This window comes from Centruroides sculpturatus, unplaced genomic scaffold (assembly GCF_000671375.1).
Source record: "Centruroides sculpturatus isolate CEXI.00-Female unplaced genomic scaffold, Cexi_2.0 scaffold1522, whole genome shotgun sequence".
NCBI lineage: Eukaryota > Metazoa > Arthropoda > Arachnida > Scorpiones > Buthidae > Centruroides > Centruroides sculpturatus.
The window spans coordinates 79945-95917 of NW_019385641.1; the positions used below are offsets into that span (position 1 = coordinate 79945).

The 15973-nt window shown below is 27.4% G+C and overlaps 2 protein-coding genes across 3 annotated transcripts in view; one reads left to right on the forward strand and one right to left on the reverse strand.

Annotated features, from left to right (window-relative positions):
* Positions 1–10103, reverse strand: part of LOC111640819 (glucose-6-phosphate isomerase-like) — a 53889-nt gene extending 43786 nt beyond the window's left edge. Inside the window, exons 1-3 of the mRNA XM_023386882.1 lie at positions 9872–10103; positions 5865–5958; positions 857–994 (exon numbers count right to left, since the gene is read on the reverse strand). Coding sequence (XP_023242650.1) covers positions 857–994; positions 5865–5958; positions 9872–10008 — 369 coding nt within the window. The 5' untranslated portion in view covers positions 10009–10103. The remainder of the gene's footprint in view (positions 1–856; positions 995–5864; positions 5959–9871) is intronic.
* LOC111640823 (hemK methyltransferase family member 1-like) overlaps positions 10102–15973 on the forward strand; it is a 20367-nt gene continuing 14495 nt past the window's right edge. The window contains exons 1-3 of one of the 2 annotated variants that reach the window (XM_023386885.1): positions 10102–10671; positions 13452–13613; positions 15401–15495. In XM_023386885.1, the coding sequence (XP_023242653.1) occupies positions 10615–10671; positions 13452–13613; positions 15401–15495 (314 nt within the window). In that variant the 5' untranslated portion in view covers positions 10102–10614. The remainder of the gene's footprint in view (positions 10672–13451; positions 13614–15400; positions 15496–15973) is intronic. The other variant, XM_023386886.1, reaches the window with a different exon arrangement.

Genomic DNA, 15973 nt, shown 5'->3' on the forward strand with positions numbered 1-15973 from the left:
CGGGACATTCCAATTTTCAACGCGAGTGTTGAGTGTTGAAGTCAACAAATTGACGTCAGCAACGACGTTCCAACTCGAGTACGAAGTGCTTAGTTCCCATAATTCCATTCTCAGCAAGATGGATTCCATTCAAATGTCTTACCAATTACCCACAATTCATTGGAAAGTAGCAGTCAACATATCTGTTGAGTGCTGAGTGTGTTGAGTCAGCGCTGACAACAGCGCTACCTCAATGTTGAAAAAAGGAACGAATTTTGACGAATGTTGAGATCAGCGCTGAGTCAGCGTTGAAAATTGGTATGTCCCGAAATGTAATGGCTCTGTTGCTTAGAATATATGTACACAAACATTCATTATAATGATTTTTTAATTCAATAGTACTTTTATCTAAGTGGTAAAATAGTTTTCTTATATTTAAAATTGCATTCTGTATCCCAAAGGAAAGTGTAAATTGAAACTTTATATTATATATGCCTACATTTCTTAGATTGAAAAATATGAATAAATTCCTTTTATTTTGTCTTGCTATATAAGTACTTTTAATGCTAATCTGTCTGTATTTTGTCTTCAACTATTATGGTAACCCTATACATATAATAATATGTATAAATTAATGTAAATATATCATTAAATAAAACAAATGATTTATTAATAGCACATAACAGTAAATATTAAAATAACAATATTTTCAAATACAGTATTAATAATAATTCTAAAAATGTTTGTTAATCAGATGTGTGCTCTTAAATAAATAAAAAAATATATAGAACATTCTAAGTATTTTATTCTAAGCAAATGTTATTTTATTTAATAAATATGTAATAATTTATAAAATTATATCAACTATTTTTCTTACGTCACTTCCATTAACATTTATTGGTGAATTTTTTCTATTACGAAGAGCTATATGTAAAACAGCACGATTTTCAGTAAAGTTGATCTTTTCTCCAGAAAACATAGCATCTCTTGCTTCTTCAACTTTACGATCTTTAGCCTAAAAAAGAAAAATTGAAGTTTTGCATTTATTAAACTATTAAATTTTTTTTGTATATTTCACAATAATTCTGAAAATTATATTTGAGCATTTTTATATATGCAATTATTATATAGTGTAATCTATCAAGATATAAGTAAATTTGCAAATTTCTTATTTAAAGAAAATAACTAAAGTTTTTAACATCAAGCTATGAATTTATTTGCCAGATAAATAAATTTATTGCTAAGTTCATTTTTAAGTTAATTATATTATAAAATATAAAATATTCTTTTTTACGTTTTAAACAATGAAATCTTGCTTTATGAGAGTTAATATACATTAATAACATTAATCAACAAAACATCATCACATGAAATAAAACCAAAGAAATTCTGGATTATAAATGCATCTCTTTCTTCATCTTTCTAACTTATTCATAGAATGTAGTACAGTAGAGCAGGGGTGGCCAACTTTGTGTACATAAGATCTACTTTTTATCTTAGAAATGTGTCGTGATCAACTTGTTGTCTTAGGCATAGTCTAAGTGGCAAGGGGGAGATGTGAAATACATACTATGTTTAGATAGGTAAGAAAAGCCACAATTTAATTTAAAACATGAAGAAAAGGTACTTGCATTTTAAACAGGAAAAAAATTGAAATTCAACGTTGTCACTTTCGAAATCACCACTTCACCCTTCCTCTCTCTACTGTGTCCTGATCTACTCTCTCTGTCCTTCTAACCGCCTTTCTTTTTTTGGTTTTATGACTCTTTGTCTACATCTCTTATTCCCCTTTTACAACTGTACGCAAATGGATTGCACATGGACTGACAAAACTGCATCTGAGAGAGGATGTGGGGGTCCGATATCACTACAGTTGCATTTGCATGTTATGTTCACGCGTTGTATTCGGTTACAAGCAGTGGTGATATTCGAAATATTTAACAAAGGGTTCACTTGTGAAAATTAAAGATGTACGAGACAAATCGTTCCAACGAATATCAATTAAACAATAATTTATTACAACAGGGATTAACAGGTAACACAGAGATGCCCGTCAAAGACAAATACACAGATATACAACAGGTCTCTACTCTCGTCCGGAATCTTACAATTTTTAATTATCGCGATATAGGTTCTAATCACTAACTTATAATTAACTTACATCTAACTTAATCTAACACTATACTAATAAGAGGAAAAGGAAGGAAGGAAAGAAAAAGGTCTACCGGTAGTTAGCACAGGAGGTCCTGGTGGTGGTTTCCGATAATTGCGGGGGTTTTCTCGGCCGACTTTGGTATATTAAACATTCCTAGTATGAAATTTGGCACTTAGTTTCCGTAGACTACTATCTCTCATCAATCAAGTCACTAGTCCTATTCTCTTCTCTTTGGACTACGCTAAACTTCGCACATTGGGCAGGTTCTTTGTCTTAAGCCTGACTTAATGTCCCGACGATATTTTCTTAACCCTTTCTCCTCGTCGTCCAGGCAAAAAGTATCCTTCTTACCCCTTTGTTCACCTTGTGTACCCCACGAGCAGAGCCGCGCCCTGTTCACGTCGGTAAGCCACCAATCAGGACCCACGAAATTCCCGCTCCTGATCGGGTGACCGGAAATGGTCATTAGTAGAAAGAAGAAGGAAGGAAAAGAACAAAGAATCTTAAATCTAAATACTATAACTATGTATATACAAAATGGCGGACAGCCACACACTAACAGAAAATTTTTCCTTAACAATTTTTTTTTCACTCAAATGGTGCATCGGAAGGCTCTAGTTTAGTAGTGTTACAGAGTATAATACGTATATTTTAATATATTTTTTTAAAAGAAACAAAACCACTGAGAAATGTTACATGTGTTTAACAAGGTTCGGAAAACTTTGAAAATGTTAACAACGGGTTCAGCCAAACCTGTGCGAACCCGCTGAATATCACCACTGGTTACAAGTGTAACACATTAAGTCAAGACATCGTGAGCGAGCAACCAAAATTGGCTTTGCTATCGACTTGTTGGCCCCCATGCAGTAGAGCATCAATTACTCACAAAACTGATTAACTGAACTTGACTTCAAAGAATATTAAGTCCAGATAAGTACTACAAAGTATTTATATAATAACGATTGTTGGTGATCATCTCTAGGCTATCAAACTATCTCATTATCAACACTAATGTTAGGTTTTATTTATTAATGCAAATAAAAAAGCATGATTAATGAGTCATAAGTTTCAAATATATAAAATGCTTTGCTGTGCTTACATTGAATCATTTGATGCATTAGAAACAGTGTTGAAATGGTTCAAAATGAAACTTGAAAGAGACTTTTCAACTCTCATAACCACAAGCAAGCATGGGATTAAATCCCACACTTGCTTATGGGCATGAGAGTTAAAAAAAAAAAAAAAAAAAACTATGTAAACAAAGCAAAATAAGTAACTTCTTTAAAGAGAACTGTAATAAATAATTTATATATGACTACTGTATTTTATTTAATATTAATTTTACTAATATATATTTTTTATTTTGAATTTAAATTTTCATCAGTATATTGTAGATTACAATGAGACTAGTGTTTGTTTTTAATAAATTAGATAATTTTTAATGCTATTTATCATTCATATGTATTAAATTTCTGTCTTAATCGTTTTTACTATTATACTAGAAATAAATTTAGTATTTTGCTTTATTCAAGGCATTTATCTTTTATTTTTTCCCTACCAAGTTTGATCAATTATCTGAAAAAATTTATTATCTGAAATTCTCCCACTGATTATTTTGAATAACCTATGCTCTACTATACTATCTTTTCTTTTCTTCATATTACATTTATATATGCATTTGGTATACAATAGGTTTAGGTTTAACTTCTATCCTCACCATCTGTTGAGGAAGATTCATGTAGAGCCGGCCCTACCATAGGGCAAACGGAGCAGCCGCTCCAGGCGCTAAGTCCTAGGGGACGCTTCAGTGATAAAGAAAATTAAAGGGTATAAATTAGGGGCAACGAACAGAGGCGCCATAATAGGATTTCGCTCCATCCTAAAACTTGCCTCGGGCCGGCACTGGATTCATGTATTGGATCATCTCTTTTTTTCTTTTCTTTTCTTACAAGATCAGTAATGGTTCAATTCCTGTTAACAAGAATTATTTTCCCTACAGTATTCTCTAATTTCTTTTAAAAGTATTTTCTTCAATTCTGTATACGGTATATGCCCGTTATTTTTTAAAATCTTTCTCTCAGTCAATCTTTCTTTTTTTCATATCTAACCATTCAAACTTTTCCAATTCTATGTCCAAGCCATCTTATTTTTAAAAGAAATTTTCAATTCTTTGCTTAAGCTGTGTTTAAATGGTTTCTCTTTCTAGACATGCTGGAAACTGCAACCATTGTTGTTGCATGTTGCAAAACTTGATAGTGTTTTCACAATTGTACACATCATGTGTGACCACAGTCCACATCAAAACAGTATCTGAAGCAAAGCAAACAATTTTTTAAACATATAACTTACTCTCAATCTCTAAATTTTTGCTAATTTCTCTCCAAATCTTATTTTTTACATCTTTGACAATACTCTATAGAACTGACAGTCCATAAAGAATCACATTACTCAATTATTTCAATGAAACAAGCTACTAAAGTAGTATTCCAGACCACTTCTTTCCATGTCATTTGATTTGACATTTCTCATTGGATGGCATCTGAAAGAACTGGTACAAAGAAAACAAACTAGTTTGTGGTCAATTCTGGTTGCTTTCACATATAGTTTGAAGGGGTTTACCAAACAATAGGAACAGTGAGCTGGTTGCAATTGCTCGTGCAGCTAGAAAAAGCAACTGTGTAAACATAGCTTTAGTGCTTCAAAGTCTGATATTACTTTCAACATTTTCTATTAAGGATTTAAAGATTGTATGGTATGCTTATATTAAATGAAATCTTTGAAATCAGTAAAATTTAAGTGAGCCCAAATGCATTCTTCCTGTTTATGCTTGATCTATAAGCAATTCCTTTTCTCTTTACAAATATCTAAGAAATATACTTTCACATTTAATTTCTGTTCTACTCTTAACTTCAGACCTGTACTCTGATTGGATAAGGCATTCACAAACGCTTACTTATATTTTTATATTTCCAAATTACCATTATATTTGACAAGATGCATTGCTGATTTGTTTGTTTATTGTTTATAATGGATTTGTCACTTGTATAAGCATTAATATGTTGTTAGATACTTTCTTTTTTAGCTTATTGTCACACCTGTAAATAAATTTGACAAAACACAATGTCATACAATCAGCTTTGGATTCCTTATTTTGAAGCTTGATGATTCTGTTATCTTATAACTTTGCTTCAGTATGATTTTGTATATCTTTAAAGAGACAAGATGCCCAGCAGAAGTGATTATTTATGAAACTGTGTAAAAGAACTTTGAAATGAAGATTGAGGACTAGTTTTTAATTCTAAAGTTTAAAAGTCAAGGCTTTGATATCATTTAAAATTTAAAAATTGCTATAAATTTGACTTGATCTGAATTTAATCTATAAACTGTATTCTATTAATTATTAATAAAATAGTAACAAGAATTTAACCTTATTATTTAAAATGTATTTAACCAAATACATTTTAAATGAAAATAAAAAGTTATGCTTTTAACTATTTCAACATGTAAAGAAAATTTTTAAAATCTATCCTCATAATGTGTAGATACTAGTAATCTAATAAATAAATGCATGTAAATAAATAAATAAATAAATGTTATCAATGAATATAAATATTAAAATTTTACATTATTATAATTGATGAAGGTAATTAATCAAATAATAATAAGAATATATAAAAATACAATATCATAATTATGTTTAATGATCTTAAAACTGAATAAACTGCCTTACCAACTGTAAAAGCAATTTTAAAACTTCTTCATCAATAAGGTTTTTTGAAAAATCAAAAAGTATTTTTCCATTAACAGGTGTCTTCAAGCAAATACTAAAATTAAAATATTTTATTAACAACACCAGTATATATTAATGTTATCAATAAATAACTTTGTAATAAATAAAAAATAATATATTCAAACATTTTTAATATAAAACTTTAAAAATGAAAATAACTAATACTAAATTTGTTATAAAAACAAGTCAAGAAAATTTATTTTTGTATTTTGATTCTTAGGAATACAGTATAAAAAATTTTTTATTCTTTTATACAGTACTGAATATCTAAGCGGTTTTTGTTTTTTTTTGTTATAGTAAATCGGTTTATAAATCGGTATTCAGTATCCTCCTCAAACTTGGTTTTAGCTGATAGATTGACTAGCTAAATATTTCTTATGACCAGTTAAAAACATTTTTTTCCCAATTGTTTTCTTCATAACTAGAATATGTAGTAGTATGCTATTGAGTTGCAACAAAATGGTCACTGGTACTCAACTCATATTACCATCAACTATCAACTGAAAGGCTCATAATAAATTTGCAGCAGCGTCCAACTAACATTGCCTACTGATTTAAAACTCATTCCTGAGAAGAACATTGAAAATACATTACACATGTGACTCCAATTTTTATTATACGAAACATAAAATAAAAAATTGCTCATTCAGTTTCAGGAGTTTTATTATTTTTTAAGATTAAACATTTTTAGGAACTTTAGCATCCATTTTCAGATAGAAATCAAACAAAACAGAATTGAATCTAATTTTTGAATGAGAAGTAATTGCCTTATATTTACAAATAAGTCATTTTATTCAACTATTTAATAATTAAATATAAAAAGCAACAAGCAAAAAAATTCTCATCTTTATTACCTCTCATAACATGTTACCTATTGTATAAAATTTATCTTAAGAAATGAAAAAGTGTGACAAAATCTACTTTGCTATTATGATCACAAATAGCAATGTAATATTTGGAAAACAGATAGAATGATTAAAAATAACAATTATTTATCTCAATTTATGCTGATCATCAATAGATTAAACAGTGTAACACACCTCAAGAAAACCACCAGGAGTCCAGCAACAAAATTCACAGGTAAATGTAAACAAATGTTTTTGGGCTCCTCCTGAGCTCTGCTTCAGGTTTTCTGCTTTCCTTTAAATGGAACATGAATTAAAGCCAATGTTCAAATTTAAATTTAAATTAAAATGCTACTTGGTTCAATGGACATATGAAGCTGCATTGTGATTTAATTTGGTGAGCTATGTTGATTGGATGGATTTCCATAGATAGTGCTGGATTGTACTGTACATTGTTTGCAAAACATATGAGATTTGTTTTTCTTCTTTATAATTAATGCATGTTACCCTCCTTTCAGCTTTAAAAATTTCAAGGACATCAATATTCCAGATTCCTTCATCTTCACGAGCTGTGCGTCACTTGATGGAACAAAAGCCTCTATGTCTTTATCAGAGGCATATGTGACCAGGGCAGTGGAGAATTTTCCCTTATCCAAGTCATATTGACCTTTCCTTAACCTCTATTTTAAAGATCTACTGGTAGATCCAATGTATACTAGGTCATTGCTGATGATGTGATCCCTTAGGGGTATCATATATACACTTGTGTGTTTAGGTAGTCTAGGGGGAGATTTTTTTAGGTGTGTTATACTGTTTTAGCAAATTTAGTATGGAGATGGTTGAAAATATTAATAGATTAAAAACAAAACAAACTAGGAAAACAAAAAAAAATTTTTTTAGTCTATCTCCTGAACAATTCAGGAATACAACAGAAATTCACTAGTTTTGTATAGAAATATATTTTAACAAGGTATTAATGCTTTTGAAGGATAATGTTTTATCATCAATCATCAGATTCATTCAATTTAAAAACTGAACCAAAAATTGTTTGATTTTGATTGTTTTATTATTATCATCATCATAATGGTGCTAAGTTTCATAAATTTCATACTGATTGTTTTATTGTTGACTTGATTATTTGAAATTGAATGATTGTTCAACTTTAACTTCATTTGATCATTAATTAGAAATATAACAGAAATTCAAGTTTTTAATGTGAAGGAGTGAGATTATATTGGAACTATCTCTGAACAATCAAAATGAATCAATCAAATCTGTATTTAATTAACAGCAGTCCTATAGTTTTAATACTATTTCTGGCTCAGTAAGATAGAAATAGTATTTAAGTTATACATCCTTGTAAAAATTCAAGGTTTAATTCCAGATAAAAACCAAATTTCAATTCTTTGGATACATGCCAAATGAATTCATCATTTAAGATGAAGAAAGATAACAATACATCTAAGTGTTAAAAAAATCTAAGCAGAGATGTATATTTTTTGTCAAGTCTATTTTAATAAAGAATTGTTTTATATTTACGAAAGTAGTTGTTTGTTTTACATTATTAATAATTTAATGTTAATATGACATTTCTTTACATCATTTTTCTAACATAAAAATCATGCAAGTTATTATAGTCTCAATCATAAATTAAATAACTAAATTTTGAAAAATTTATTTCATTATGGAAGACAAATGTAAAATGGATTATGGTATGTGCTTACTTCAATTTTTAATCACTATGAATGTAACTAACACCCCTTTAATTGCTGTATATCATCGAGCTATAATTTGGTAATAATAATTATAAATTACTAAAGATGTTACACTATCTGGAACCTGTGACCAGTGCTGTACGCGTATATATTGTATATCGCTTGACAAACGTTTTCGAGCGATCTGTTTGCTCTTCTTCAGGTTGACTGAAAATTCCCCGGACGGAGTGTATATTATCAATATTTGTTGGGATCGGGTGTCTGTTCCAAATATATACATGTAGAGCACCAGTCACAGGTTCCAGATAGTGTAACGTCGATTTCACTCCAGTGCTGAAAGTAGAACAGTTCCTATATTTTAATTACTAAAGAATTTTATTATTAACAAATTATAGCCCAATGATATACGACAATTAAAGGGGTGTTATTGCAATGTATCGGGTGCAGTTAAGATGTTTATATTTATGAATGTAACTGATTTGCAATTGAATATGGAAGTAAGGATTATAAAACGAAGCCAAGACTGAAAATAACCATAAGATCCATGCTTGAAATGAAATGAAAAGAAAAAATTCAACAAAGGAAATGTTTAAATAGTCTTCTTTAAGAATAATAACTTTTTTATTAAATTCTTCAAAGTAATTGCAGATCATGCAAGTGATTAAACAAGGAAAACACCATTTTCTTCAGTTTAAACACTATTTGTAGCAGTATGGGAATACTTCACTGCAAAAATGCAGTCTTTATTTTAAATAATAATAATAATAATAACTGAGCTAATTTTTCAAAAATAAGAGGAAAACTGTTCCAGTTATCCATTAAGAAATTAGTTTGAAATTCACTCATTCGTAAATCAAACTCATTTCAGTGTCGCCCTCTAGTAACCACAATAAAAACAACTTTTTCCACGCTCCCATTAATGAAATGTTTAATTCTAAACTTGCTGCAAGTTTCTCTTCGTAATGATATAAATATATGCATACATACGATCCTCCTACGGTGCTAGAGATATTTTGCAAATCAATTTCAGAACTTTAAATTTTAAAAATATTTATTTATAATATTTACATAAACAGCCAACAGATGGCAATTTAGTATAGGAAAAATATCAAAATCTAAAAATATATATATATATATATATATTAAAAGATAAAAATTTATCATTTAAATTACAATCTCTTAAACATATTCATTTCAAAACATTTCCTTATTTCCCGGGAAACGGAACGAGTCAAATTCAAGGTCAAAGAAGGTGACACAAAATTGCCCTCTTCGTTACTTCGAAAAAGCATTTTTATAAAATTATTATTATTTAATATCCACGTTATTTCTATTATAAAATTTTTAAAAAATTATTTTAAATTGCAAGCTTTTTTTTATTACTCACCTGTATTTGTCAAATCTATTGGGATCGTTTTTAAACATGGAAGGCATACACAACTTGGATTCATTATTCTTTTTATATTCTAATAATTTCTTGTATATAGAATTATCGCTTAAAATACTAGTTTGTTCGAAAACCATCTTTAAAGGATTTTCTCGTTAGTTGTCTGCTTTCGTACCCTTCAACGAGAGCAATGTCGTACGGTTTTAGTGACGTAACTTTGCCTTTATGTGCACGTGCAAGTCTAGTTTTAGTGACGTAACTTCGCCTTATGCGCACGTGCTGTCTAGTACCTCTCAACGGTTTACCTAGTTTAAACTCGTTTTTAGTGTAATTTATATAGTTTTATGGTAAGTTGGCAAGTAAATTATATTGCCGGAGTTAAATGTTTCACTATTTAATTGTTACGAGATTTGTAATAAAATTGCTTTGGTGAATCATATATAGAGCAGAAAATGCCATTTGTTCCTCAAAGTTGAATTTTCAGGTTAAGGAAATTCGTTTTGTTTTATGCAGCTTTATTAGTGTCTACGATCAGAACGTTTCGTAATGATTATGAAATCAGCGTATTAAACAATGATTTGTAAATTACTTTCACGGTTTTAAAGAGAAAAAAGATATGTCATATAGTATTTCTTTTATGAAGTACATAACAGACATTTGATATGAATTATAACTGTTTTACGAATGACCGGGGTAATGACAAACACGTAAGCTGTAAACTTGGATGACGCAGAGAGTTTTGAATGCTACGGCATAGAAAATTTTTATGGAAACTACCATCTAAGTCATTTCGATTCCTCGTAAGAAATTTTAAAAACTACTATGTTAGCTGTAAGATGCATTTAAAAAAAATACTACGTTGTATTCGGCATTGTCCGAGGTTTTGGATAATGTCAAATGATGCTTGATTAACAGAACATTGTGTTCTATTAATCTTAATTAAACGTTTGTTACAATTAGAGTTTTAGATAGAAGTCACAGATATGTTACTGACTTTTTCTCCCAAAAACTGCAATCTTTATGAATCCAGTTTGTCTATCTGATGTTTGTGTATTTATACCAAATTCACCACAAATATGGCATATTTCTTCCTCGTTCATCTGCAGTTCTCCATCCGTATCTAACTGGTGCCAGAGTTATTGATAAAGATTCATGTTTTGTGCAGATAATGGTATCCATCGGATACTTCTAATTAATGCTGTGTGTTCAAAAACTCGAGATAATACACTGATCTGTATAGTATTTTACATTGATCTTGTAAAAGAGTAACTTCTCTGGAACTTGATTTACAGATAAGCTACGACTTTGTCTCATGTTACAAAGGACCTTGTTTTATTCTCAAAGACAGTTTATACATGTTGTCCATTATTATTTGGTGAAGGAAGAGGAGCTTCTTATATGCTATAGAATAAGGCCACAAATTTAAATCTGGCTCCAAACTTCTCTACAGTTGCCTTTTCTTAGACTATAGTTTGATTGATAAATAAAAGAAAGAATATATAATAAGAGTAACCACACAATTATTACAGTCGACCCCCGTATAAGATCATTGATTATTCCGTTTTATATGAATTCCATGTTGTACAAGTCACTTAAATTTTACAAATACGTGAGCCGTTCACAGCCCGGTACACGTATTTGTAAAATCTAAATTACTCGTACAACATGGAATTCATATAAAACGGAATAATCAATGATCTTATACGGGGGTCGACTGTACTTTATATTCTTGCTTATTTTATCTGGTCATAAATATATTGTCATATTTTTATCACTTAAATCTTTATCTGCTGTGATGATGATATATATATATATATATGCTGTGATATATATATAAAAGAATACCAGTAATTTAAATATTAATTAGTCTTTAATATTTGTAAAATCATTTTTAAAAAAATAGTATATTTATAATTTCAGCCATCAATCAGATTTTTTTCCTAACTTTTTAGAAATATTTTAGTTCAGTGGCTTATTAATATACTTTATTGATTTTTTTGATAATTTGAATAATTTGAAAAAAATTACATTTAAATTTTTATTATTATATTATTACTGTTTATTGTTAAACTATTCTTTAAGCAAAATTATTATCTAATCTAAAGAGATTTGTCGTAATAAATTCTCTTCTTGTTACAAGGAAAATATTACCTATTGAATTGTGTTAAGTTCAAATTATAATGATTTTTTTTAGTTAAAAATTTATTTAAGTTTTCAAAAAAATGTTTTAATAAACTGCATATTTTTCTTGCAGATTTTTATTGTTAGAATACAAGTGTGAGAATTTCTTTTTAGGAATTGAATATTTAATATAACCATTTATGGAAGCAATTAAAAGGTTTAAGTGTCTCTTCAACTATGGTAAAATGAAGGTGTAAACAGGCGGATTAAGGTTGATTGAGGCCCTGGGCGCAGAAGTAAATATTGGGCTTTTTTTTAAAAAAAAAAAAAAAAAAGAAAGAGAGACAGGGAAAATAAAAATAAATGTTAACCATATTTTTAAATAAATAAATAAATGTTATGTATTTTAATGTTTTATTTCCAATAAAATTTAAATGTAATATATGATATATTATATTTAAATTTTACCGCTGATTGTAAACTTGTACTTAATTAAAATTGCACATATAAAACCAAACTTGGTGTCATTAGAAAAAACTAAAGTTGGGGTTTTGTGTGCCCGGTGGGCCCACCATTACATCCTCCTCTGGGTATAGATATAGTTTTTGACATGTATTGAAAATTCTTACATTTTTTTTCATATCTTTACTGTTTTATTATTTAAGTTTCTAACCTTGTCAATTTTTCCTTCTAATTTTTTTTTACTCTTTATTTTTCGTAAGTTTTGCTACTCTAATTAATGTTATTTATTGAAATCAATTATTATCAAACATACTTTCTTAAAAGTATATCTTTAAAAACTCATTATTATAAAACTTTCAATGCATACTTCAGATTTTATTCTCGTACAATTGCAATATAACAAATATAGGGCAACCTTTTCATACAATTTTTGCATTATATATTTAATAATTTTCTTTAATATATTTAAATTAGCTATTTTGAGAGAAAACTATGTATGATGGTATTAAAATTAAATTACAGTACTCTTCCAAATGAAAATTTTAACAACTTTTATATACTGATATATATGTAAAAGTTGTTGGAATTTCAGTTTGACAAAACACATTTTCTATAGTAAATCAGGTTTTCCTTGATAGTTATACTGGAAGGGTGTGAGAGTGTAATTCTATTGTTCAAATTTACTTGGCACTACCAAGAAATCTGATCCAATTTTATATTTTGTAACATATTTATTTATATTAATAATATAGTTATGGAGAAATAATTATTTATAATAAATAATTTATTTAAAAATAAAGCTCTTTTTTATACCTATTTTTGATGCAAATTATTGTATCACAAAATACAAGGATCAATCAATCTCTCAGTAATTTTATTTGAATATAAAATAAATGTTAATTATTTATATATTTTAATAAAATAAATTTATAATAATTTATTTTCAATATTATTATAACATTTATATTGTATATTATTAACATAATTTGTATTTCAGATGCTTAAGAGTATTTGGTTTCAATACAGATCAAGGTCATTTAAAAGAATAAGAGCATTAGAAGTAATAAAGTTATTGAAAAATTGTTTTATCAGAAATAATATTTATGAACCTAATGAATCTGCAAGATATCTTGTAGGTCACATTTTTCACATGAAACCTGTAAGTCTGTTTTTCAATATAAATTTTATTGTCTTAAATATAATTAAATATATGAATACTATTAATTGTTATAAACAGTATACTAAGTACTCAGATTTCAAAACATTATAACATTGCCAAGATAACATGTTGTCATTTTTAAAAATATTCCAGGATAATTAAGTTATAATATTTAATTATTTATTTTCACTTATTGACTTGCTTATTACTAAAATTAACACAGGTTTAATAAAATAAAAAATAATTCAAAGTAATACCATAAAATAATAAATGCTTTAATGATTTGTTTATAACAGAAATGTTCCATTATCACTTTTTTTTTTTTTTCGTTATAAGNAAAGATTATCCAGGTATAGTAAAGAAATATAAGCAATTTTATTTTACTTTTTGATCTAATGCATACAAACTTTTTAAGTATAATAAATTATAATATAAAATTATTGCATTATCCATAAATTATTGGCAAATGTAAGTTGAATAAATTTAGATTTAGTAGATGTTCCTTAATATGGAAAATTCCAATAATTTAAAGTATAATAATTATGTATATTTTAATATACCAAGATGTAAGCAAATTCAACTAACGTTTTTCTAGAACTATTCTCTTTTTCAATAACTGCAGTTTGATAAGTTAGATTGGCATTATTTTACACACTTGTAAAATTGTAAATGGTATTATGTACTTCTCCTCAAGTGGGAAAATTATTGAACAACACATAATGTAATACATGGAAAAAAGATTATATATACAGCATATTTTTTGATATTTGGTATCTGTTATATGCTTATTCAAGACTTAAATATGTAATTAGAAAAAAATATATATATATATTTTAATAATTAGAATTACATTTTTTAATAGAAAGATTTTTTTGACTTGATATATTTTTTGTCACTACTGTATTTTGTTTTGCTTATTATTACCTAATAATATAGTAGGACTCTGAATATTCTAGCCTTAATTAACCAAGGTTCCATATTATCTGAGGCAAACCTGAAAGTGAACACACTATTTTTCTTATAATTTAATTTGTAAAATCTTTTCCATGACTGAACTTAGTGTGTAAATACTGTAATACTTTTAACCTTGAACCGTGAATGGCTAATATTGAGAGCAGAACAGGCAGCAAAGGGAGGAACTGCTGTAAAACAAAAAACTCTAAAAGACTTTCTTTAAAAAGTTTAAAATGGTGACATTTATCACAAAATGATTTGTTTCTGTTGTCTTTTATAATTTAACTTCAATATGAGACAGACTATTCATATTAAAATGTAATTACAATAATACACATTTGTATTTTTAAAACTATTGTATAGTATATATTAGCTCTATAATCAATGATGTAAAAATTGTTGTTCTCATATATAATTAAATTCAATAAGATGTAGAGGTTTAAAAGTGATATCATATAAATCTTTTAAATTTGTAATTTTAAATCTAATGGCTGTGGCCATTTCTTTTATCTGAGTTTCAGTTATCCAAGCTACCTTTGATAACTGAAAACTCAGGTAAAATATTGATCTGCATTATCTCAGATAATTGGAGTTCTACTGTAATTATTATAATAAATAAATAACCTATAGCATAAAAAGTTCTTAAATATAGATGTAAATAATTTTATTAGTTAGTTATAATAATTCATAATAATTATTTCTTGTTTAGTTTATACATGAATCGCTTTTCAAAACATAATTAGGGTATTGAAAAAATGTTTTTAATTTTTGTGAAATTAAGTCTACTTACTATCAATAAATTTTATTAATTAAATGGAAATATTATTTTTCAGAATACTCATTGTTACCGTTATAAATTTGATAATCATTATTTGAAGTTTAATCATATTAAACAGTTACGAAAATTAGTCAAGAAAAGATTATCCAGGTATAGTAAAGAAATATAAGCAATTTTATTTTACTTTTTGATCTAATGCATACAAACTTTTTAAGTATAATAAATTATAATATAAAATTATTGCATTATCCATAAATTATTGGCAAATGTAAGTTGAATAAATTTAGATTTAGTAGATGTTCCTTAATATGGAAAATTCCAATAATTTAAAGTATAATAATTATGTATATTTTAATATACCAAGATGTAAGCAAATTCAACTAACGTTTTTCTAGAACTATTCTCTTTTTCAATAACTGCAGTTTGATAAGTTAGATTGGCATTATTTTACACACTTGTAAAATTGTAAATGGTATTATGTACTTCTCCTCAAGTGGGAAAATTATTGAACAACACATAATGTAATACATGGAAAAAAGATTATATATACAGCATATTTTTTGATATTTGGTATCTGTTATATGCTTATTCAAGACTTAAATATGTAATTAGAAAAAAATATATATAT